Genomic DNA, 22,986 nt, shown 5'->3' with positions numbered 1-22,986 from the left:
AACAAGACTAAACTGCGACTTCATTATTTGACACTTTAAAGAAATTTGATTATCTGTGCTTGTGAGCAATACTGTGAAAGTTAAAATGAAGATTATCAACAAAAGCAATACAAAATCTAATTTATACACAAAACAAATTTAGACATTTTTAACTATTAGATAATTATAACAAAATGGCATCACAGATTTGGGCTGTTTGGTTTCTAGCTTTAAAATTTCCAAAATATTCTGGGGCAAATTTTCTATTTTTAGGAGGAGCACAAGCCATGTTGAAATTTAAATACATGCCTTGCCCGGCACAGTGATTATCTGGCCAAACTGAAATGGACAGATGGGACTTTAATCTGCAAGTTACTCGAAACAAGAGCGAGAACACTGAGGGAGAATCTGACTGCATTAAAATCTTTTCATGGTTTATTGCGGTGTCCCTTTTGGCATGGCCGTCTGGCCGGTGACTCCTGTGATCTGTGGATGGACAAATTAGTCATAGCTGCCTTAAGTGTCACTTGTGCCCACACACAAAGGGATGGCCAAGATACTGTATCCTTGGGTGAAACCCATATGGACGGCTGCAAAACACAGGCAACAGTTCGATGCAAAGGGGTCCTTTGGCTGTTGTTTTAACCAATGAGTCTTGAAATACTCTCAGGTGACCTAATTACAAAAGAACCATGTCAGTATCTCCTGCAAAAATTCTGTTAATGTACATAAAAAACACAGAGACAAACATCCTGCACCTTCCATGTTAATACAGACTGCATGTTTGTGTGTGTGAGAATTTGTTCTTTGTTACCTATGTCCAGATATTTGGATCTTTTACAAAGTTTTAAGGCAGACATAAATTACTCATATTTGGACGGCTAGACTCAGAGAGTGTGTCCTCATATTATGTGTCCTGCAGACAGAGTGAGGGTCCATGTTTCATTGTCATGTAGTCCCATCAGTTCCGCTACTGCTGCTCTGTCCTATGTTTGTCACTGAGGGCATGGGCTCCTGGTCCGTTTCCCTGACACAGATGACGGCATCACCACTCACATTAATGAGACACTGAGCCTAGAGGAGGAGCAAAGACAGGAAGATTAAACCACAGAAACACTAAAGACTGTCAGGTCTGAGGATGAAATAGTTCTGTTTTGCATTTATGTTTAAATGTGTGCGTTGGCTACCTGGTTCTTGTTTGGATTTTCCATCAACATACACTCTTTCATGCTGTAGGAGACTACTGCATTGCCACCAAGGGCTGCTACATGGGCTCGAACCATTGCAAACACCTCTGCTATGAATGAATGGAGGAAGCCACTAACTCCGCCTTCCTGCAGAAGAAAAACACACACGTTTCATGTGTATAGGTATGCATACACCTTGTATAAGATGATCCTAGGGCTTATACGTGTGGCGTGTTCTTCTTACCTCCCGTAACGATGTTGTCTCTCTGATAAAGAACATGTTGATGATCCCGAGGTATTTAATGATGCGCAACCCAGGAAGGAAGGAGAGCGGTGTCATCTTCACCACGGTGACCGAGGTTCCTCCAAATGAGCGGGTGGAGCGCAGCGAGCGGGAACGTCCCTCGGGGAGCGGACTGCTGCGATCCAAAGATGACACTGTAGGTTGAGAGAGAACAGAGGGGTCCAAAGGAGGGAGACGAGAAAAGAAACAATAGAAGGGGGAAAGAAAAAAGACAAAAGGGGAATGGAGATACCAGAAAACATTCAAAAATATGAAAAAAAATTAAAAGCCAATATGAACTTTGAAGCGGGAGGAAATGTCGATGTCAAATGTGCGTGCAAAAATGCAATCCTGTTAGCGTTTGCACAGCAGGGGTAACGCATGTGTGTGTGCACTTGTATGTGAGTAAGTCAGTTGTATGTGTGCGTCAGATACACGTGAATTTACATGCAGTGGTGTGTTGGTGTTGTAACAAGACAATCACTTGGAAAGCGTGCAGTGCCATGCAGTTTCACATGCGTTTCATGCAGTTGAGGCAAACAGACAAGACAGTTACACAGTGTCTGCAGACAGACAGACAGACCTGGGCACAGCTGTGTATGTTTACATGTGTGAATACAGTATTTGCAGCACAATTGATATGTGAGAGTATTTATATCTGTTTGCATTTGTGAAAGAGGCTTGAGAAATGGAGACGGACAGAGATAGCTATGAGCTGAGCTGGGCACATGTACATGAGCTAGAGTGTGAAAGATGTTCGTTCCACTACTGCAAATTTACCTGATGTGGCTTACATCCATCAAACCAGGAACCTTCAGAGCCACAAATTGCAGTTCACTTACTGTGCACAGGACTGAAAATCATACCAGTTCTTGCAGAAAAGCATTGTCCCCCACCCCACCACGATCTTTAGCACATTGTATGTGTTAAAAGTTGTAGGATTCAGACATGAAACGTTTCAGCATTCTTATATTCTTCAAATCATGTGGTGTTTTCTCATCCTCTAATGCAAATGCAGAGAAAAATCGAAGGGATTCCTCCATTAATTGTCATCAAATTGCTTACAGATCTAGTAGATAAAGTGCGTAGAAAAAAAAGAGGTGCTCGCTAAATGTGGGAAAAAAAATCATTTCCTATTAATTTGTCATCATGGTTACCATGGCTACAGGAATTTCAAAGCCAAGCTGCTAATTGTGGATCCCTCTGAGGGGCGGGGCTTCAACTTTCACACTCTAGCTAAAAAGCTGGTGCTTGATTTACGATGCTCCGCCCCCCAGCGGCATGCATGGAGGGGTGTGTGATTGATGCGAGCATGTGTGCGTGTATGTGTGTGTGTGTGTGTGTGTGTGTGTGAGAGACTGCTTGTGAAACTGTGTTCTGTATTTGTGGGTATGATCACCAGAGTGTGCTAGAGACTGTGTCCTCCTACTTGTCTTAACTGATCCCCGTCTTATGGTGTGAGCTTTCAGCCTAAGCAGCTCTAGCCAGGTGCTGCATCTGTCTGCAAAGGAACCGTAATCAACGGAGGCAGCTGGAGAGAACACACACACACACACACACACACACACAGACACACACACACACATACATACAAACGCACACACCCAAACATACATACACGCGACAACAACAACGATAACAAGAAAAGAAAAAAACAAAACAACAACAACAAAACAAAAACAAAACAAGACACCAAAAAACGAACAGAAGAACAGAAAAGAACAAAAGTGGATGAGGTCTGGGAGCAGTGCAGGACAATTCTGTCCGAGACAAAAGGATGAAAAGTCAAAACAGAGCAGTGTAGTAGTTTTGGTAGAAGAGAGGTGGGGCAGATGGTAAACGAGAAGGGCAGCTTACCTCTGGATGAGACATTGGTACTCTCTGGGAGACCTGTCAGACACACACACACACACACAAACATCAAAAGTTTACCTTTGCACTTGACAGAGAGCCAAAAGGGATCGGCGTCAATCCCTTTCCCACTCAGCAGGTGTTTCAATGCTGTAACCTTCATTCTAAATCTAAAATGTTCTGTACATCAAACTGCTCCATCTAAAGTCTGCAGGAGTACGACATCTCCAGACAACATCACACTGTCATCTAAGTTCACGGCAAAAACAGAACACACTGTTTATTTACCTGCTGAGCGAACCACAACCAGCTGATTTTGGCAGAGTTTTGCAGCTGGGGTGAGTAAAGAGACTGTACCTGAAGTGTTAGTGGAGCAGATGGGCAATGCCTGTTAGTGAAGCAGGGCAGAGGAGGAGGTCGGGGAGCAAATATGAAAAAGAATTTGAGGCTACCTGAGATTTTGGATGATGGCTGATTGTTGGTGGATGACGAGTCTGTGCACAGCTCCAAGGGAAACTGCAGCTGCTCTTCAGTCTCACTGGATCCTGAAAAGATACACGCATACGCAATCATCCAGGTGCTTCAGCTCTGAGTTCAAACACGCAATACAACACAAGTGATGTTTCTTAAATGCGTTGAAGTGTTTCGACTATTATGGTCTTAAAAAGTTCTGTGTTTACCTACTTCACTACTGCTGAGACAAACTCTTAAAAGCCTTTTTATGTCTCTGCATGTTGTTTCAAGGTTCACTAAATATTGATACTGTGTTAGTGTCGTAGCTCAGATCAAGTGATTCATGCAGATCCATCCATCAAATTACTGTATGTTACATTTCATTCACTAATTTGACTAATTACAAAGAAAATCCATTAAAACTTAATCCACTGTATCTGTAGCTTCCACGCACCCACAGACACAGTGGACTAATATGAATATGTAGAAAATGTAGCGTCACATGATAATCTAGTTATTAGGACTTATCATGTACTTTTACTTTTCATCAACAAAAGCTATTAACACTAGACTAACAAGTACGATGTATGTGCTGTAGATAGCGTGCCTCCCTGCTTTTGAGCAGAGCTGCCACTGATCCCACAGCCACCCAGAAACTGAACTAAGATCTCACTGTTGAATATAACTTTTAACCACACGCACAGACATAAAAAATGTATTTGGAACTCTTTATGATTTTTGGTGAGTAGGGAAAATAAAAATGACCCAAACTTTAAAACAACAGACCTTTGGTGATAGTCTTGTCTGCTGGCTTCTCCTGGGTCTGGTCCTTGTCAAATGTCATGGCAACCGCTGTCACTACAACCTGGGAGGCAGACCGAGTGGTGCAGTAGAAGGTGAGAGTAGAAGAAACCATTTGAAAAAGGCATCGACAGTATTACTATCATTTTTGTTTTGATGCAATTTCATAAATCAGAGATAGCCTGTGAATGCTCACCTGTATGAGCTCTTCTTCTGGTACTGCTACAGTGAAGTTGAGATGACAAAGACAGCAGGGGATCATAGAGCGCAGCTTGAAGTAAAAACTCTAAAACAAACAATAAATTGAAAGACTTATAACTCCTGACTGAAAACAAAACTACGAAAAGTACAATATTAATCATTATAAAGGCCTGATCTATCCACCAAGCCCATTACAAAGCATCAGCATGGTCCTACATATGGCGTAATCACTTGATGCTCAACAGGGTTTCTTACCCTTAGCAGATTCTCACACAGGTCAGTGAAGATCTTGTTCAAGCCTTGATTAGTAAGATTGGCATTACTCAACCTAAAGACCCTCACTGATGAAAACATCTGTAAAACAGAAACACACATACACATTATATACTTATAAAAAAAAAAGACAAAGGTGTTCTAAATTAGGGTACAGTAATGGGTACACTTCTTTATTGCAGAATTGCAATCATCATCATCTTCAAATTGTAGTTTTTCTGTTAACATAGATGTGTCGACTGGTTGGAAAATACCAAATATGCATAGGCTAAAAAAACTCTCATTTTACCAATGAAAAACCATGAAAATAGCCTCGAAATGTTTAGTGTTTAATGAAGTGTTTAATCTGTGAAGGTAGCAACAGTGTAAAATAATGAGTGACCTGTACTCCCGAAGTCCAGTTGTAAATCCCAGGCATTATCTCAGTGTTGCAGCTGTAGAAACCTGGAGACATAATAAGTAATGACATTCATTAGAGCTTTGACCTTATTAGGAGATAACTAACTGAGCATGTACAGGGCGTGATCTGTCGTAACTGCTGTGAAGTGAGTACATGGCACATACCTGTAGGGGGAGAGTTATCAGTGAGGAGAGAGTGGATGTCCTCCACAGCATCAGTGTCATCAATCTATAGAAATGACGGCAAACAGTTACACTTGTCCATGAAAGTTACATATCAATTTAATTTATTTTTAGAAGCACACACACCTCCAGGACGAAGGCATCCTTCTTCCCATGGGAGAGGTCCAATTCTGACAGTTCATCAGAGCTTTCTGAGTGAGAGCGAAAAAGTCTGGATCTTTGTCTGGGCTCAGGGATCGGAGAACCCACCGCTTCCTCTGTCAGCTCCTGCAAGCAAAGGGATGTGATGTCTGAGCAGATGGGATATCAAGGTAAACACCAGAACATCACAGCAGCCCACCATCTGCAATCCCACATCTGTCCAGACTGTATAGCTAGTAGAATGACTATGTTAATAAACACACCACATGCTCACACTCACTCAAGTACCCAATCAGATGTACCACTACACACACACACATGGCTGGTGTTAATTTGAATGTGAATCTGGAAGACTAAGGAGTGGCACAAAAGACACACGCACGCCTTAAAAACATACACATGTGAGAGTGTGAATGGGCGGGGTAAAATACAAATACAATAATACAATGAGGCTACAGTGGGTTGCCCTCGAGAGGTGACTCTGGAGTGGGTTACACATTGTCCTGCTCCCAAATGTTCCCCGGTTAAGAGCTGTTATACAGAGTATAGGTGGTGTAGAATTGCGATTAATAGAGTGAAGTATTTGTCATGCTTTGCTGTGTCTCACAGCTAAAAGTTGGCGTGCTCAGTACCATGTTTATGCCGCAGAACACCTCAGGGTCCAGGGCAAATAATTTCTTTAATGACCAGAGAGAGACAACAGGGGTAAGTTTATCATGATTTACAGAGAACAGACTATATATATATAAAAATGTATGATTACATTATTTTAACAATTATAAAATGAAAGCTCATCAACTTGCTGTGACACTGACAAAGAGGCACAAATCTGTAGAATTTGATGGCCATAAATTGTAGATATTATTCATCTGGCATCTTTCATCCAAGTCCAAAAGACATGTCTATTGGTGTCCTATTTGCAGTATAAAGATATCCTAAGGTACATCTTTATATCATAGGACAACTGTCGTAAATATTATTCATTTACGACACAGGTAAATGAATAAAAAGTGTATCAGGGGGATGTCTGTATGTTTCCAACACCACAATCTGGCTGAAACAGGTTCCAAATACTGTTAACCCTCTGTTGCCAGTTTATTAGGTACACCTAGCTAAAACTAGTGAAGTATAATACACCAGTTCTGCAATAAATGCTACATTTATGTAGGTTATAATGTTCTTTTTTTTTTTTTTTTACAACTCTTTTAGGGAGATCTTATCGAATGGTGATGTGTGTTATAATATTTTGCTTACCTATTTACATCAATGAGGGTAGACTAAATATCAGACTGTATAAGATTGCATTAGTTTTAGCTGGGTGTAGCTAATCAACTGACAACTGAGTGGATTTGCTTTTGTATTGAAGGGTTTTCACCCTGACTATGTCATGGGTTGTGGGCTTACGGGAGTCACAAAATCCCAAATTTACTTAGCAGTGAAAACCTGGCGTAATAAGGGGGGATTTGCCGACTTAATCACAAAACGTGTCTTCCGCAGATTCACATGCGGGTGTGTTGTGCGTCTCACCGGAGGGTTTATTTGATAGAGTTCTTTGTTCTTCGCTACAGTGTCGTTGATCTTTTTCTGGATGGTCAAGATGTGGTGCTCATTGCTCAGGTCACCAGGAGTCTTCCCCGCAATCTGAATGCCCCCTGGTGCGGGGAGGGCTGTCAGATACACTCCTGTGGCAGACTGAACACACACATACATATATTTTAAGGGCTGTGTTGCAGCAAAACACGTGTATGTCAGATGAAATTGGTAGTTTAAAATGTCCACCTACAGCCAGACCAAGGAGCATGTTCTCGCCGACACTGATCTGTATGTGTAGACCAAACAGAGCATTCATGCTCCGCAGCTTCAGTTTGTTCATCAGCTGCGTGTGTAGCTCGTATTCCATAAAAGGCAGCAAGTTGGAGATGGCCGTCGCATTCACTTCTCCCTGGGCTTTCTTTTTTAAACGACACAGTCTAGAAGACAATAAACACTGGTATTAACTCGTTTTGATCAATGTCTTTGATGTAAGGCTCCATTTTTGGAAGCGTGTTGTTCAGCCTACATTCTGCTGCTGGGAAGATATTTTCAGATAAAAATCAGAGTTGAATCAAATTAGTTTTGAGAAATCAAAACTTAAATTTCAACTAAGCGCAACATACTTACTATACTATAACTTAGTTATTGTATTATTAAAATCATATAAATCAAGTTACTGTTAGTTGAAGTATCTCTGTTGGTTTATAAGTTATTTAGTGCTAAATTTCTTTATGATTTTTATGTGAGCCAAAGCATTTGGCATTCTAAAAGGCTAATGTAAGTTTGTAACAGTAATACAAGTTTTGATTTGATTTAGTTAGGTGTGTTTCTTCTCAGTATCGGCATCATTTTAAATGGATGTGGAGCCATTTAACTGTGAGGAGTTATACCTGGCCTGGATAAGGCAACCCTTCCCCGTGACAGCTGCTTCTGATGGCAGGTCAATTGTTGTGAACAGCACATCAGGAACCTTGAAAAAAAAACAAAAAACAAAAACATAATGAATTCTTTTTTTTTTTCTTTTCCACCAAGCTGAGTTTACACAGTGGAAAACCAAAGACATCTTCAACATATAGGAGCCTTTCACTTAATACAAGAAAATATATTTGAGACCTTTTGTCGTCTGCAGTGGTAACAGTAGGTGAGCTGAGCAGGAAACGGCATGTTGAGTTCATCATACGGTATGTGACAGAAGCCACAGCTCGGGGGAGACGGCTCCTCGAACCTGGCGAACAAAACACACCATCTGGTATCAGCCTCCACAACTCATTTCAAGCTGTACTGACAAACTGTGCACATACATGGATTTACATTAAATCTCAATCAAAACAACCTGTGATCGGTGCTGCCAATGTCTAGACAGCCTTCCCGCATGTACCGAGGATTCAGGATGGCTGCTGTGCCCGACGCTGACAGGATACACACCTCCTCACTATGTTGAGGGGAGGTGAGAGATCAAGAAAGAAAGAAAGAAAGGGGGGGAGAGTAAGAGAAGGAGAAGAGAGCACATTTGTGAATTAAAGCAAATGACAAGCTGGTTTATAACAAAGCGATTCAACAATATATGTCCTGAAGAAGCTAAACACAGAGACATGTCAAAGCTGGAGTTACAAAGAGAAGGGAATTTGTCGTGTGTGTACAACTACACACCAGATGCTAGTGCTCTCACTGTATCCCACAACAGCATGGCAACCAAGAGCTTTGGCATGAGATTTGATCTCCTGGCGAATCTCTTCCCACCAGGCATCACGAGTCTCTGGTTCATCTGAAAAACACAAAATTCTGAATCAAACAGCTTTCAAAAGATTTCAGATGAATTATCTATCAAAACGTCATTGAACAGTACAGTCTAGATAATAATTAATTAACACTAAACCTAACTAATTGTTGTAAAACAAGTTAGATTAAAAAAAAAGATTACCCTGACAAGTACAAACATGTTAACAGGAAATTTGACATTGAAGTTTGTATCTAATCTGATATCTGGACTTCTATGACTTACCAGAAAATAAACAGACAGCAAAAACAGTACAGGTTGTATTTTCTGGTGATTCATGGGTTAAACGGTGTATCAAAGCAAGCCAAAACCAACTATCATTTTGTAAAACAAAGTGACAATGAGAATGATTTATGACAATTTGAGGATGATGATGAAGGCAAAGTCAATGGATAGTTTAGCTGTGTGTGTGTGTTTAATATTCTCTTTGCACATTGTCTAAAACCACATTGATTGTTTCTCTCTTCTTTATGTCTCCTTTCCCTCAGCCACACTGACAGAAAGGAGGCAGCCTGTAGGTATGTTTTGGCTGTGGTGGTATAGAAAGAAAATCTTGCTTGTTGGTAAAAGAGTCGTTATATAAAAAGACACTGTGCGCCTGATGTGCTGAAAAATGTTTCCTAACCTGGTGACAAAGGTTTTAAGGTCAAAGGGATTGAGCCTTCATCATACTTAGGCTAAACCATGGGTGTGTTTCAATAGTCTCATGAGGCTTTGCTCCACTACCACCTCGGTTTTATTAGCACTGTTCAGAAGAGCCTAATTGTTTGGGTTAAAGTTTCACTCGTTTGGTAGTTCGAGATCACTGAACAAAGAAGGAAGCTACATTAGAGTATTGAGCCGCACCCCATGACTCCCTGGGAGGGCCACATGCTGACGGAGCCCCAGAAAGAGAGAGAAACTCAGCTGCTTGGTGAGACAGGGGATGGGAATGAATGGGAGGGGGTGGGGGGAGGAGGGGGGGAATGGGAACGGAAGAGATGAAGAATAATGACTGATGGTCAGGCATCAGGCCCACAAGTGGGTTCCTTTAAACCAGAAGCAGGATGTCACACAGGCACAGGCTCACCAACGTGCACGCTCATGACCATGTGCACGCTCATGGGCAGAGAAGGGCCATATTCATTCACCAGAGTCCATCAAATGTAGTTTTAAAGGTAGAGATCGCTGAGTGCTATCATATTTCCTCCATTACCTCGAGCTCACCTCTTTCCCCATCATACATCCCAAATGCATTTTTCAAATTTTCCTATACTGCCTCCCATTTTATCACCCCGCCTTCCATCCATCCATCCATCCATTCCTCGTTCTCTCGCTCTCTCAGTATGAATACGGCCCAGTGAGTTAGGGATGCACATGCCCGGTCAGTGGTTCTTTGTCACAGAGTAAACCTCCTAAACCTCCTCTGGTCTAGAAAGGTTTGACCACGATGCCGATTCAGGAAGCATTAGAACAGCGCTGGGACAACGTTAGGGAAGAGCTGCAGTGCTTCAGTGCAGCAGGATGAGCTGGGTGTGAGGGGGGGTAGCCGGGGAGGGGGGGTAGCCAGGCCAGGCTGGATGGGGTGGGGTGGGGGACACAGCGCATGCTCAACTCAGCTCAGCACACACTCACACAGATTAGAGAGAGAAGAATGGCAGCTCACTGAATTCATCAGTTTTCAGCGATACATTATCAGGCTTATATTGAATTTGTTTGTAGATGTTTGGGCAAGTTGGGGTCAAAGTTGTTTAGTGTTGAGTGCAAGTTTAACAAAAGAGACTCATCTATTTCACTGAGCTGCCATCACTCCTGTGGGTGAGAGCAGTAAAAGGGGGGAAATACCTGCAGTGACACTATTCCAGTCTAGCAGTTTGTATGAGCGCGTGTTACCCAAGGCTGGGCCAGAACACACCGTTAGTACAGAAAGAGAGAAAAAGAAAAGAAGAGACAGTCTAACAAACAAGCACAGCACAACAGCAGCACTCCACAGTCACTATGCAGAGACAGACAGCACTCCACAGTCACTATGCAAAGACAACTAAATTCAGGCCTACTAACACAATCTCAAACAAGACTGACGAGGAAAAGAAGAGAATAGAGATGAGAAAAGCTACAGGCCCTGTTCAAATTTGGAGAAGATTTAAGGAGAAGAGAAGACTACATAATGTGAAAAGGGAGCATGCAGTAGCAATCTAAAGGCGCAGTCAGACTGGATTTCACTTCCCATTCATTTTTATGTGGAACGTGGCAAAACACGAGCTCTCCGATGAGCAACCAGTTTGAGAGAAGGGGTGGGATTGACCCCTCAATCGGAAAATATTGTTTGTTTACATTCTTGATTCATAACTTCACAGCAAAATAATACAGACAGCAGAGAAGAAGAGCTGCTGTATGACTGCATTGACTGTAAGGACAATGACAGAGGTTACAGTAAAATGTTAAAAAAAAAAACGATGTATAATTAACAACTTTGTGAAATCCTATTTATTAGTCTTAGTTTATGTTTGATCTATGCCAATTCCTGTCTCCCTGCTTTTGGCCACCATGTGAGTAAATTTTGCCGGGCAGATTTCGGGTCTGACTGCGCCATAACTCACAGTATACTCTCTAAACTTAAAGGTGCCCTGTGGAGTTTTCTTGTAAACAAACAAAAGTTATGTTTACATTTAGTGTTTCTCACCAAAGCCTATCGTGTATGTCCGTGGGGTGTAATAAACGTGTTGAATGCATTTCTTTCCTCAAAACATTTATGAAGCTCCTTTTTTGAATATTTTAAATCCTGCATTGTTTACCTTCATGTTTACTCACTGGCAGTCTTCTTCACTGCCTTTAAGCGTTATCACCACAAACTGTCGATCAGTGAAATAGTGTGAAACGATCGGCATGAGTATTGCACACGTACATATGCATCCTTGTGCACGATACAAACAAAACAAGGGCTCCATGGCGCTACTAGTGGTCAAAAACTCCACAGGGTACCTTTAATATAGTCTGTAGATAAAGTCATGACATACTAACAGTGAACAGGGCTCTTTTCAGAATGGTTTCCAAGTTAAGCCTGCTATTTGGACCAGGGCATGAAAACAGTGCCAATTTCCCTACTTTAGACAGGAAGACTGTAGGTTTAATCATTGAATGACAGACGTGTTGTTGCCAACTGTCATTTTTGTGCAGCTTATTTTGTTTCCCCTGTCCACCTCTGAAAAGAACCCTGCTACTCCTAACCCAGCCCACATTCATCAGCACTCCCTTTTCCCTAAATTCTCAGACATCCTCAAATTAAAGGGGTCTATTGAACCGAGCAATGAAAATTACTGATGCTGCCCGGGGGGAATATAACACCTTCAAAAAGGGCAGGTAATACCTAATGAGCAAATGTCTCATTATCGTCAATATAAGACTAATCAAGTCTACATGGTATAAGAAAACATTAGAATTTCAACACAGAGATAAGAAGCCTATTTTAAAACTCAAAGCAGCAGAGCATAAATAAGATACCACAGTACCTCACCACAGCGCCACCCGCAGCCAACAACACCACACAGAAGAAGCAGCAAGCAACAGACTGGAGCCATGCACCACTACTGCACCTCACCTCCGGGGGCAACATTATAGCGCACACACACACACACACACACACACACACACACACACACACACACACACGCGCACGCACACACACACACACACAACAACACAGCGGGTACACACAAACACACACACACACAGCCATCACATGACCAGCACACAGACTATACATTACACAAAGCCAGTCAATCAAACCACAAGGTGAAAGTTGCCCCTATCTGTAAAACCGTTTGATGCAGGTGATGATAGCCTATCCTAACTTTGTTTCCAATATGCTACAAAGCTGCAGCCTGTGACTGTGACCAGGAACAGCTTTCACCTGTTTAGGACCGGTTGCTTCGTACATAACTCAAGTTTTGACACAGTATTTCAGGACAAGCAAACAGGGACTAGAACCACACATAGGAGAGCCAGTTGCAACAAGACTGGACGCTCATACGATAGGTCAATGGAGGAGCTCAATCATATCGTTTCACAGGACAATGGACAACCTGCACTGGGACATTGTGTGTTTATGTACACAGAACTCACCAGGGTTGTGTATGCGGTCCAGTAGTTTGACAGAGCGAGCGCTGACTACTCCACCCACATGAACCAGAAAACCAGGTGGGAATGACGTCAAAGTGAAGAAGGGGAACTCCTGCAGGAAGAAAGCAGCCAGGTCACTTACAGCAGGGGAAAACACTCACATCATATTTAGTGTTTCATGATTATTCTATTTCATCATATTTTTCTATAGCTCTCTATAGGTATATACATAATCTTATTGTCTGTGTGCTCAAATAGAAATTTTTGGTGAACAGCTGATTTGAATGTCCTGCTTTGTTTAGTTTTAAGTAATACAAGTAAAAATAAATGTTATTGTCAGACATTTCAACATACAAGATTTACCAAATGTTAAACTAGCAGAAACTAATTGTAGCACATTTTGGGTGCATATCGGCCAAAGATTTCCATAAGTGACCCTATATAACCAATTGTATCGTAAATCAGAGAGCCAAAATCAAATCAAAGGAAAACTGCTCATCAGACTTGTCAGATTTTGTTGTTTCTCTTTGCGTATTGAAGAAAAAAAATATTCAAGTCCCAAACAAAATGTACTGAATCTTAACTGTAGTCAAAAACTGAATTTTAAATGATCAAAATAGAGAGAAATACAAGATAAATCTGTGTTATGTGTAGACTAGGAAAATGTGCTAGGAAAGTGCCAACATGCAGCAAGGACTGAAGTGGGATGGTGTACGCCCCCCCACATGCAAGGTGCACCCCCCCAAGGATTCCTCCAATTGCTCCATTTCTGCCTGTACTTGTATAGACAAAACTCAACAGCATTTCAAATAGATCTGGAAGTGATTGAGAAAATATCTTTTCAATAAAGTGTAGATATATTGTATCACCGATCAAGTGATTCATTCAATCCTTTCAAATCTATATAAATGCATTACTTTGGTTTGGAGTTGAAGGTCAAACACACACAGACAAGGTCCGGGCTGAGGATTGGGATTTTGTTTTACATGCTTCTCCCTATCCTCCGACAGGACAGCCGGTCCTTTGCCTCCAGTCACACATTGTAATGCAGATCCATGCATTCACTCACAAGAAGAGCTGGGAATACTTGGACTGCTTGTTAGCATCTTGGTATTCATTCTAGGTTGAAGTGATGACCACCATTAGAGAAAACCATACTGGGATTTCCAACCATGCAGGTATATTTGATGAATGTCTTTAGTGGGGAGACAGCAGGAGGACTAGCATTGGCTTCTTTCTTGTCCAAAAATCAGTAAGGAAGATACTACTACTAATTTGACTGACAGCTCCTCCCACTCAGAGCAAGGAGACAAGAATGAGGTGATGAGGTGAGCGTGCTCATTCCCGTCGTCGACGCAGGAAACCAAAAATCAAGGCTCGGGATAAGAAAGGAAGGAGGTGTTCTACATGAGTATCCAGAAGGCACACACCCACAGTCACACACCCCTTCAAACCTGAAGGGAACACAACTCCTCTCCAGCCCTCCACATAACATGTCTGTGAATCTTTATGAGTGCGGTGGGTAGCCAAGCAAACGCGAGGTCACGCAAGGACCCGCTGCATGTTGCTCAACCCGACCTGCCCCTCTTGAGATCTACAAACAGTAGAGGAGGGACGGGGTTAGGAGGTGATTCAGACTGGGTGGTGGCCATCAGCTGGTCAGGGAGTTAGGGGAGAGGTGGAGAGAGAGTGTCACACTGATGGGACATACCCTGATGTTTAACAATAACCCAGAGGAGGACGCTCCCTGAGTAGCACAAGTGGTCAAGAGGACAGAAAAAGGGAACATTACTTGTTCTTACACAGACCCACTCCCTATAAAACATTTAACACCTCACCAGTGTAAATCTGTGAGCTTTCACAAAGAATACAGCTATGTAAAAAGTGGTGTGCGACATTAAGTAGCTGTCTGATCTTACATGCAGACATCAGACGCTGAAACACACCATAAATTGCAAGAGTCAACTGTCAAAAGTAAAACAATTAGCTCGCTGTTTTGAGTTGCATTGACATAAGACATAAAATCATCGTTGTAGGTGCTAGCAAATCTCTAAAACTCTAAGACAAACAGAAACCTAAGATAGTTTTAAAAAGATACAATACTCTTAATGAAATAAAATAGTGTTCAAGTTTGCAGGATATCTATTGCTGCTCATAGCTATAAAATAAAACCACATTGTTTTGCATCAATACGGCTAGCCAAAACAGGCAAAACATCATATAAAATTCAATGCTTTGACTTGCAGTTTGCGGTGCGTTTCAGCTGCAAATGTCTGCACACAGAGTGAATCCGTATATATATGTGTGCATGAGCACGTGTGAGTGTGATCGCCATCGTACCCTCTGCTCCAGAGCCGTCTGCGTCTGCTGTCTAAGAAGAGTCTTCAGGGGCCCCGCCTCCTTCCCGGCACTGCCCCCACTGCCCATTCCTGATCACAGAGGAGAATCTGGCTTCAGTCTTATCACTTCTAGCACATACGTCAATGGACTAGAAAGCCAGTTCAGTTGATAATTACAATGCAGTATTAATGTTATTATGACAAATCAAGTGAAATCAACTACTGGAACTGTAATAAACATCTAAATTGAGAACAGAAGATATTCCTGCTCCTTCCTCATCATTAGACTAGCCTACTCTAAATATTTGTCTTATTTAGATAAACTAAGAAACGGATACGCCTGAAAAACATATCACACTGCGTGCTGGGGTAGGAGAGTCAGACTGTCAGTCAGTATTGTTGTTTCCCAACACAACTGAGCAGTAATATCATGCATGTGGAGTTAATGTTTCTGGATGTGATCAGTGCTGCTGTTCATCCCATGTACAATTATAATGTGATATTCTGCACAGAGAACAAGTCTGTTGTGGCTTGTCCACCCTAAAGATGTTGTTACATTAGAGGCGCTCACACTGCGCTGTTATCAGGTTCTTCTACTTGATGACACACAGCAGTCCTACTATACCGGAGGCTGCCAGCAGCAGGTCCTCAGTGAAGGACACGCTCTTTCTCAGCAAGGTAGAGTCTGAGCGGATGGAGGAGGGAGGGGGCGGGGTGGTGGCTCTGGGGGCAGAGCCGTGACCACAGCCCACTGAGCCAGTACCAGGAAGGGACAGAGTGTCTGTGCAGAGGGTGGGGGAGCTGGGGCAGAGGAAGATCCCAGGCCGGCGTCTCACTGGCTGGGGCTCCTCTATCCAGCAGAAAAACAGATGGAAGGTGCATAGAGAAAAACAGATATATTGAGAATGGACAGGTAGAGCCATGAGGAAAGCGAGCAGAAGTGCAACAACTGTGAAGGGAGGTGTGAGGAGGATAAAGGGGACAAAAGCGTAGAGAAATCAGGTATGCGAAAGAAGCAGGTGGGCAAGTTAACATAAATGAAATGGTGAGTGACTGGAGGATACAGGAGAGAAGGAGAAGAGAAACAGAAGATGAGAAAACAAGAAAAAGAATGTAGTGGAGAAGTAAGAAATGAGGAGGGAGGTGGGCTTGGGGGATTGCTGGTACCCTCCTGAGGGTCGGGGGGGCGCAGTCTGATAAAAAAGTCGTTCAGGCTATGTGGCATTTAAGGCAGAACTCTGGCAAAATGTGCTCAAGTTGTCCTTGTGGTAGAGTTTGACTGAACTTACCTTTTCCTCAATGATTAACCATAATGGTTGCTAATGAAGAAGTGACCTTAGATCAACAACAGCCCCTCATGAGACACAGTGCTTCTATTAAAAGGCCACAACAACAGAGGGACAGAACTACTACAAAGAGATCTGGTGTGTCTTCACACTATATTTATATATTATATGCAAGTTTAGTGTATTTTTTTTCTTCCCAATAGTGTGAATAAAGAAAACACACCAGACCCCTGAGCACAGGGGGAGGATGGAACACGGCTAAATAAATATGACAAACTGTTTCGAAAGAAAATAATGTTAAACTCAAATATGAAAAGATTTAAAAATTAAAAAAAATAATAATCAAAAACCACCACAAGAGTAGCACCACATGAAGTGTAGGGGAAGGGAGGGATGACATGGGGAGGGAATGGGGCCACGTGTGCTTACCCGTCTTGGGCGTCAAACTGAGGTCTGTGTCTGATGATGAGGACTGGCGGCTGCATGGCTTGGAGGGAGAGAAGGGGGGAGGAGAGGAGGAGGAGGTGGGAAGGGCTCTGAAAGGGGTAGGCGGGCCGGAGGACAAGGGCAGGTCCTCACCAAATACCGGCCTGCCAGGGGAGAACATGACACACACACACACACACACACACACACACACCCACGTCAGTCATCACCTCACCCTCTGAGCGTGTGTGTATGTGCGTGTGTGTGTGTTTGTCTGCATACGTGGGAGCAGGTGAGTGTACCCATTAAGTGGGGGAGGTTACTTTTTAATGTGTCATGTTGTTTGCTTTGGGTGAGGTGTGTTTGAGGTGCTACGGATGGCTGGAGAACAAAAAAGCAAGCATGGAGAGCAAAATGTAAAAACAAAACAAACACACACACACACACACACACAAGTCAAACTAAGGAAAGCAACATGGCAAAACACAAGATAAGATCCAACAGAGGATGACGAGCATGAAGCATGTGTCCCAGTGGAGTGAAGCAAAGGTCAGGTGTCTGTAGAGAGATCACAAGCCTTTCCTCAGGGTTAAAGCCACACCTTAGACTCTTTTTGTCGCAAACAGCCAATGAAAACGAAGGCTGACTCGAGTGGCATACTGTATACCCTCCCCCTATTGGTGTGAAAAGACACGACAGGTGGAGACATTTGGTCTGTCTGTGACAAAGCTGCAAGGGTCTGCCTTCCTACTTTGTCTCGATATCTTTGGCTAGAGCCTTGTTTTACAATATTTCTACTACGTCAAACTGTCCAGACTCCAGAAAAAAAAAAGTATATTCACTTTTCAGTCTACATACAAACATCACCATCTACTTCTCTTTTATATCTAACAACTTCTTTTACTCCTACACTTATTTCCTTCCCTGCCTCTGCATACCAGTGAAGATGAGTGTGGGAACAGAGACAGAGAAGTTCTGGGACAGTCTCTGGGAGCTGCAGGCCGAATGCACAGGGCTGTTGTGGGTGGAGCGGCATCCGTGGGCTAGGGGAGACCTGGGCCAATCAGCACGCAGACAAAGGAAGAGAGAGGACCGATTTGGACACACGCAGTAAGAAATGTCCCAGTCAGAATGAAGCCAGAGAGGAAGAAAGAAACGCACACAACAAACAACACCACAACATTGCAAGAGTGAAAAAGGAAAAAAAAAAAAAAAAGGAAAAGAACAGCAAAGAGAGGGTGTGTTTTTACATCCTCTCTTTACCCTGTTATTCCATTTAAAGCCATGTGTAAGCAGCAGAAAACGCATGCATAGCTCTCAGCTAAAGATCTCACTCTCACACAGACATACACAGCAGGGATGCAAACACAACAGAGATCAAAAAGATAAAAGAGACCCAAAGAGGCTCATACATATTAAAGTATACAGGGACATGCTAGAAAGAAGAGAATCTATTTATGTGTATCCCCATGAAAAGTCCCCATTAAAGCTGAAACACACCAAAATAAATAAATTTGATAATGGATTAATTGTTTGAGTCAATAATCAAGCAGAAATATCCAACATTTAATAGTTCCAGCTTATCAAATATTAGAATGTTTTGCTTTTCTGGGTTTTATATTATTGTAAATGGAATATATTTAGGTTTTGGACTGTTGGTTGGACAAAACAAGCAATCTGAAGACCTGATCTCAGGTTTTGCAATCTTGTAGGCATGTTCGACTATTTTCTTACATTTTACCCCCCTTTTTTTATTTACCCTTTATTTAACCAGGTAAGTACCATTGAGGCTTGAAACCAAGACAGTAGCATAAAAAGTTTTAGACAAAACAATACTAAAAACAGATAACAATACTAAAGTAAGACTAGCTGTAAGCTAAGAACAATAACAACCTCAACAATTAATCAATAAATACTTGATAGATTAATCATCATAACTAAAATAATTGTTATTTTGCAGCTGTAGTTAAATTGCATCCTGCTTCCATAATCTACTTTTTGTTAAAACTGAATATTTAAGGGGGACATGAAGCAGGAGGCGATCATTCAAAATAATGAATGAATAAAATATAGTTATTAGTAAAAATAACAACAACATTTATGTTGCTGCAAAATTCTCAGTCAGGGTAACTTTAGTTTCAAGAATAAACAGTTAAAGAGGAAATAAGCATAGGGAAATATGTATTGAAAATGACATATGTTGAAGTCATTGAGCTGTTTTAGATTGTGTACAAAGTACTTTTAATAAAACATTGAGCATATCGTCTCTTTACAACTTGAATGGGCAAACTAAAACAAAGTTACTGGAGGAGGGAGTGAGATGAGGAGGGGAAGAAGATGATGTAATCGTACTAAATCATCAACCTTGCTATCTTTCATCCAACCACTTTTGTACATAACAAGTATATATTTCCTGTCATCGAACCCCACCCAAAAAAAAAAAAAATGTTCTCATCAAATTCACACAGGTCATGTGGGGGAATCGTAACAGAAACAAAGTCATCACCAAAAGGTGTTTACATCCCTGATACACACAATTTCACACACACAAATACACACACACACACACACACACACACAGATACACTGTATAAATGCTAATAAGAGACACACATGCACTCAACTGCTACATTATTCTTACAGAGACTAGTGAAATCACAAACTAACCACTCAATAGCCAGGATGAGGACAACAGAACAAACACAGACTGTTAGAGGCTGATCAGAACACGTGTGTGCTAGATACTCACTAAAAAGACGCAGTACTAGAACATGCAGAGGTAGAGCAGAAAGCCATGCAAGAAGTGGTCTAAAAGAGCAGACAAGGGAGGGGGGTGGTTGAGGATGCCGGTGTGTGCACTGTGCATGTGTGTGTCTCAGGATGTGTCGTGTGCTGTTAGTTTCGTGATGCAATACACGTCACACAATAGACAAACAATCTACAAAGGGAAATCAAAAGATACTGAGACACACACAGGAGTAACTGCTAGACTACACACAGACTGACTTACATTTCACCCACACGCTCTCCCTCTCATGCACACACTGATCATCTTTTCCTTCCATTCTCACACACTAAATTTGCAGTGAAACTTGCATATAAAAAGAGGCAGGGTCCATGCTTGTGTTGTTGGTTCATACTCACTCCTTTCCATCCTTAGAAGGGGAATTGCAGGCATTGGAAGCAGGGGCTGTGCTAGGGTGCATGTGTGTGTTGGTGTTGGGGGCACTTCCAGAGCTCAGTTTGTCCAGTGTGCAGGCAGTACCGATGGCTCGGACGACCAGGCCCGACTCTCCTTCCAGATCGAAACACTGCAAGTAGCCCACCACTGCATTTCCTCCCATCTCCAGTACTTTAAGTCCTATCTTCCTCTGCAGCTCTCCTACACAGGGGGTAACACACAGCCACATTAATAAGAGAGGGGAGAACAGGGAAGACTCTACAAACATGAAATGAGGATTACTGTGAATTTTCTTACCAGACATAAGAGAGATGAGCCTCTGACGGGCCTCATTGGAGGCCCGAGGAGTTCTAATACGGTCGATCCACTGGTACTCTGGATCTTCATTCACCACAAGTTCCTCCACGAACCCGTGCACCATCGCTGCCCGATAACACCGTGGAATGGATGTGGCTACCATACAGAAGTAGACAAACACCACACAGAGTTAAATGATTTTACATTAAATGGAAAAAAGTTCCCTCTACTTTTCTCCTCAGCTGTTTCAAACCATTTGTTTTAGCTGGCATTGTAGTTTTTTTGATCTTGGAAATGACACCTTGTCTGCTGAAAAGCCATCAGTAATTATAAGTCTGAATAAGATGATCAACTTTATGCGTAAAACAAAATTATTTTGTACTCAAATTAAACTCTTTCACACATTTGCTTCATGGGTTCCTGCCCCATCTATCACATACTGTCAATATGCATTTTATGCATACACACTCACACATTTCATGTGGTATTTCCAAACTGTAAACAATTATGTAATAAATATCAAGACAGACGCACTGCAGAAGAACTTGACCCCGCAGGAGGACTGTCTGAAGCGGTTCAAATCATTGAAGAGCTCCACTTTGACGAGTACATTGATCTCCCCCCGGATACCTAAAAGCAAATAATAGAAACAAAAAGTCTAATAAGGAATAGCCGTATCTGGATCAACAACAACTACGTGATTATTGTGGTTCTACAGGCTGATTATTGTACCATGGATAGTATCATAGATGGGAAACCAGCCGGATATGACAGAGGCAGCCTCACTGCACAGCAGCGGGTCAATGTCAATGTAAACTTTCCCTATGGCATCATTAGCACTGTAAGTGTCGTGGTCCAACACTGTGATCTGCAATGGCTCGTCCTGCAAGTCCTCGTCGTCAACCTAGATATCCAGGGAAGGAGAAGGAAAGAAGACATTAGATGAGAGTGTAACAGAGGTTAGGAAAGCTAAGGTTTAATGCAATTCATCTGTGTGACGCAGGCACTAAAAATAATGCTGGCACAGTTTAAAGAGAAGCTCATCAAACATTTTACCTCAAATTTGAACCATTCTGAGTTCCACTGTGGATTCAGGGATTTGGGACAGACATCAGTTTTGAAGGTTGTGTTTCCAAACTTGACCTGGAAAATAAAATACATAAAAGCACAGCTTTAAATCTCTCATTTATCATTTTTAACAATAATAATAATAATGTAGAAACAAACCTGAAACCAAACCTAAAACATACTTTTACAGATGTGAACGATTTAATTACAAAAAAACAATAAGTTTTGCAGTTCAAGCACTTTTACCCACCTCTACAAAAGCATCTGTAAGGTCACTGGCTCTGTCCATCACAGGCAAGTGGCGCCCTGCCACTATTTTGGCCTTAAGTTTCCCAGGCATGATTCAATTTTCAGTTGATCTGTGAAAATATTGTAACAATAATAATAAATCGATCTGCAGATTTTCAACTGACACCTACTATAATCCAGGCTTCTGTCACAAACAACGGTGAGGACTGAGGAGTGGACCACCTAATTACATGGCATATGTTGTTGACAGTGTGAAGAGTTCCTTCCTCTGTTTGCATACTCACCAGCTAATACGCCAGCTCCCCCCAGCTAAACTAGATTTTAACGCTTCCAGTTTAACCGTAAATAGCTTACAGACTCGGTTGAAAATTATCTACAGAACAACCGTTTATGAACACGGCAGCTACTGTCAGTTAGCTAGATTATGTTAGCAAAGCAGAGCTAGCAAGAAAAGCCACTTAGGTTAACTGCATTGCAGTCAGAATCTCTTAAGCTCTACCTGATCGGCCATGTTTTTACAATCACACTGCAATCCTGCCACCTATGTAACAACATTGTCATCTTCCTGCTCCCAGTGCAAACAGTATCATCCTTACCAGTGCTACAATATCAACAGACAGCTGTCAAACTGGCAGCAGGCTTGTGTTACTCGGACATTCTTGTTGACAGCCCAAAGCTCGCCTGACCTCCGTGTCTCTCCCATAACACGACACGTTAGTTCCCAGCACACCAGACAGGAAAGTGTCGCTAAAGTTAGACAAATATACAGCGGCTGATATTACGGCTAAATAGATACGGTTACAGCTATACGGGCGACGTTACGACCGACTTCTTGGTTCATAAAACGTGTCGCTGGTTAGCGCGTAAAACCAACGGCTAGCTCGACCAGAATACAGCGCGTGATGATGAATGAGTTTTCAGTGGTCCGTGTGTGCTGCCTTCATGTACACCTCGTAAACTCGTACTTTCCACTTCAAACGT

The 22,986-nt window shown here is 42.1% G+C and overlaps 1 protein-coding gene across 6 annotated transcripts; it reads right to left on the bottom strand.

Annotated features, from left to right (window-relative positions):
- Positions 1–682: 682 nt before the first annotated feature.
- On the bottom strand, positions 683–22,933 carry c2cd5 (C2 calcium dependent domain containing 5). 6 transcript variants are annotated; one of them, XM_042410711.1, is made up of 30 exons: positions 22,602–22,933; positions 22,007–22,115; positions 21,745–21,831; positions 21,421–21,592; positions 21,223–21,318; positions 20,689–20,844; positions 20,355–20,592; positions 17,214–17,374; positions 15,500–15,588; positions 13,163–13,271; positions 8,935–9,049; positions 8,618–8,716; positions 8,398–8,509; positions 8,175–8,254; positions 7,535–7,721; positions 7,279–7,443; positions 6,384–6,428; positions 5,737–5,877; positions 5,593–5,656; positions 5,411–5,472; positions 5,011–5,109; positions 4,751–4,840; positions 4,540–4,618; positions 3,753–3,845; positions 3,589–3,657; positions 3,307–3,339; positions 2,849–2,980; positions 1,411–1,604; positions 1,167–1,313; positions 683–1,053 (listed from the first exon to the last, which is right to left on the bottom strand). In XM_042410711.1, exons 2-30 carry the CDS (start codon positions 22,094–22,096, stop codon positions 928–930), a joined length of 3,330 nt encoding a protein of 1,109 aa, XP_042266645.1. In that variant the 5' UTR covers positions 22,097–22,115; positions 22,602–22,933; the 3' UTR covers positions 683–927. The 6 variants fall into 6 exon arrangements, with proteins under 6 accessions (XP_042266645.1, XP_042266648.1, XP_042266646.1 ...); XM_042410714.1 differs by lacking the exon at positions 3,589–3,657 and having other exon boundaries at positions 22,602–22,932; XM_042410712.1 differs by lacking the exon at positions 6,384–6,428 and having other exon boundaries at positions 22,602–22,932.
- Between the last annotated feature and the right edge of the window lie 53 nt (positions 22,934–22,986).

This window comes from Thunnus maccoyii, chromosome 5, assembly GCF_910596095.1.
Source record: "Thunnus maccoyii chromosome 5, fThuMac1.1, whole genome shotgun sequence".
Lineage (NCBI taxonomy): Eukaryota > Metazoa > Chordata > Actinopteri > Scombriformes > Scombridae > Thunnus > Thunnus maccoyii.
The sequence above is the reverse complement of the archived record's forward strand: the minus strand, read 5'-3'. Positions and strand labels throughout refer to the sequence as shown.

What these genes read in the sequence shown, in the direction of transcription:
- c2cd5 (XM_042410711.1), bottom strand. Translation starts at nt 22,096, where the DNA reads ATGCCTGGGAAACTTAAGGCCAAAATAGTGGCAGGGCGCCACTTGCCT. An exon ending in ACCACTGCAGACGACAAAAG is followed by an intron (nt 8,255 to 8,397) that starts GTCTCAAATATA and finishes TTTTTTTTCAAG; the next exon opens with GTTCCTGATGTGCTGTTCAC. An exon ending in ACAGTCTCTAGCACACTCTG is followed by an intron (nt 1,605 to 2,848) that starts GTGATCATACCC and finishes CTCAACCTACAG; the next exon opens with TGTCATCTTTGGATCGCAGC.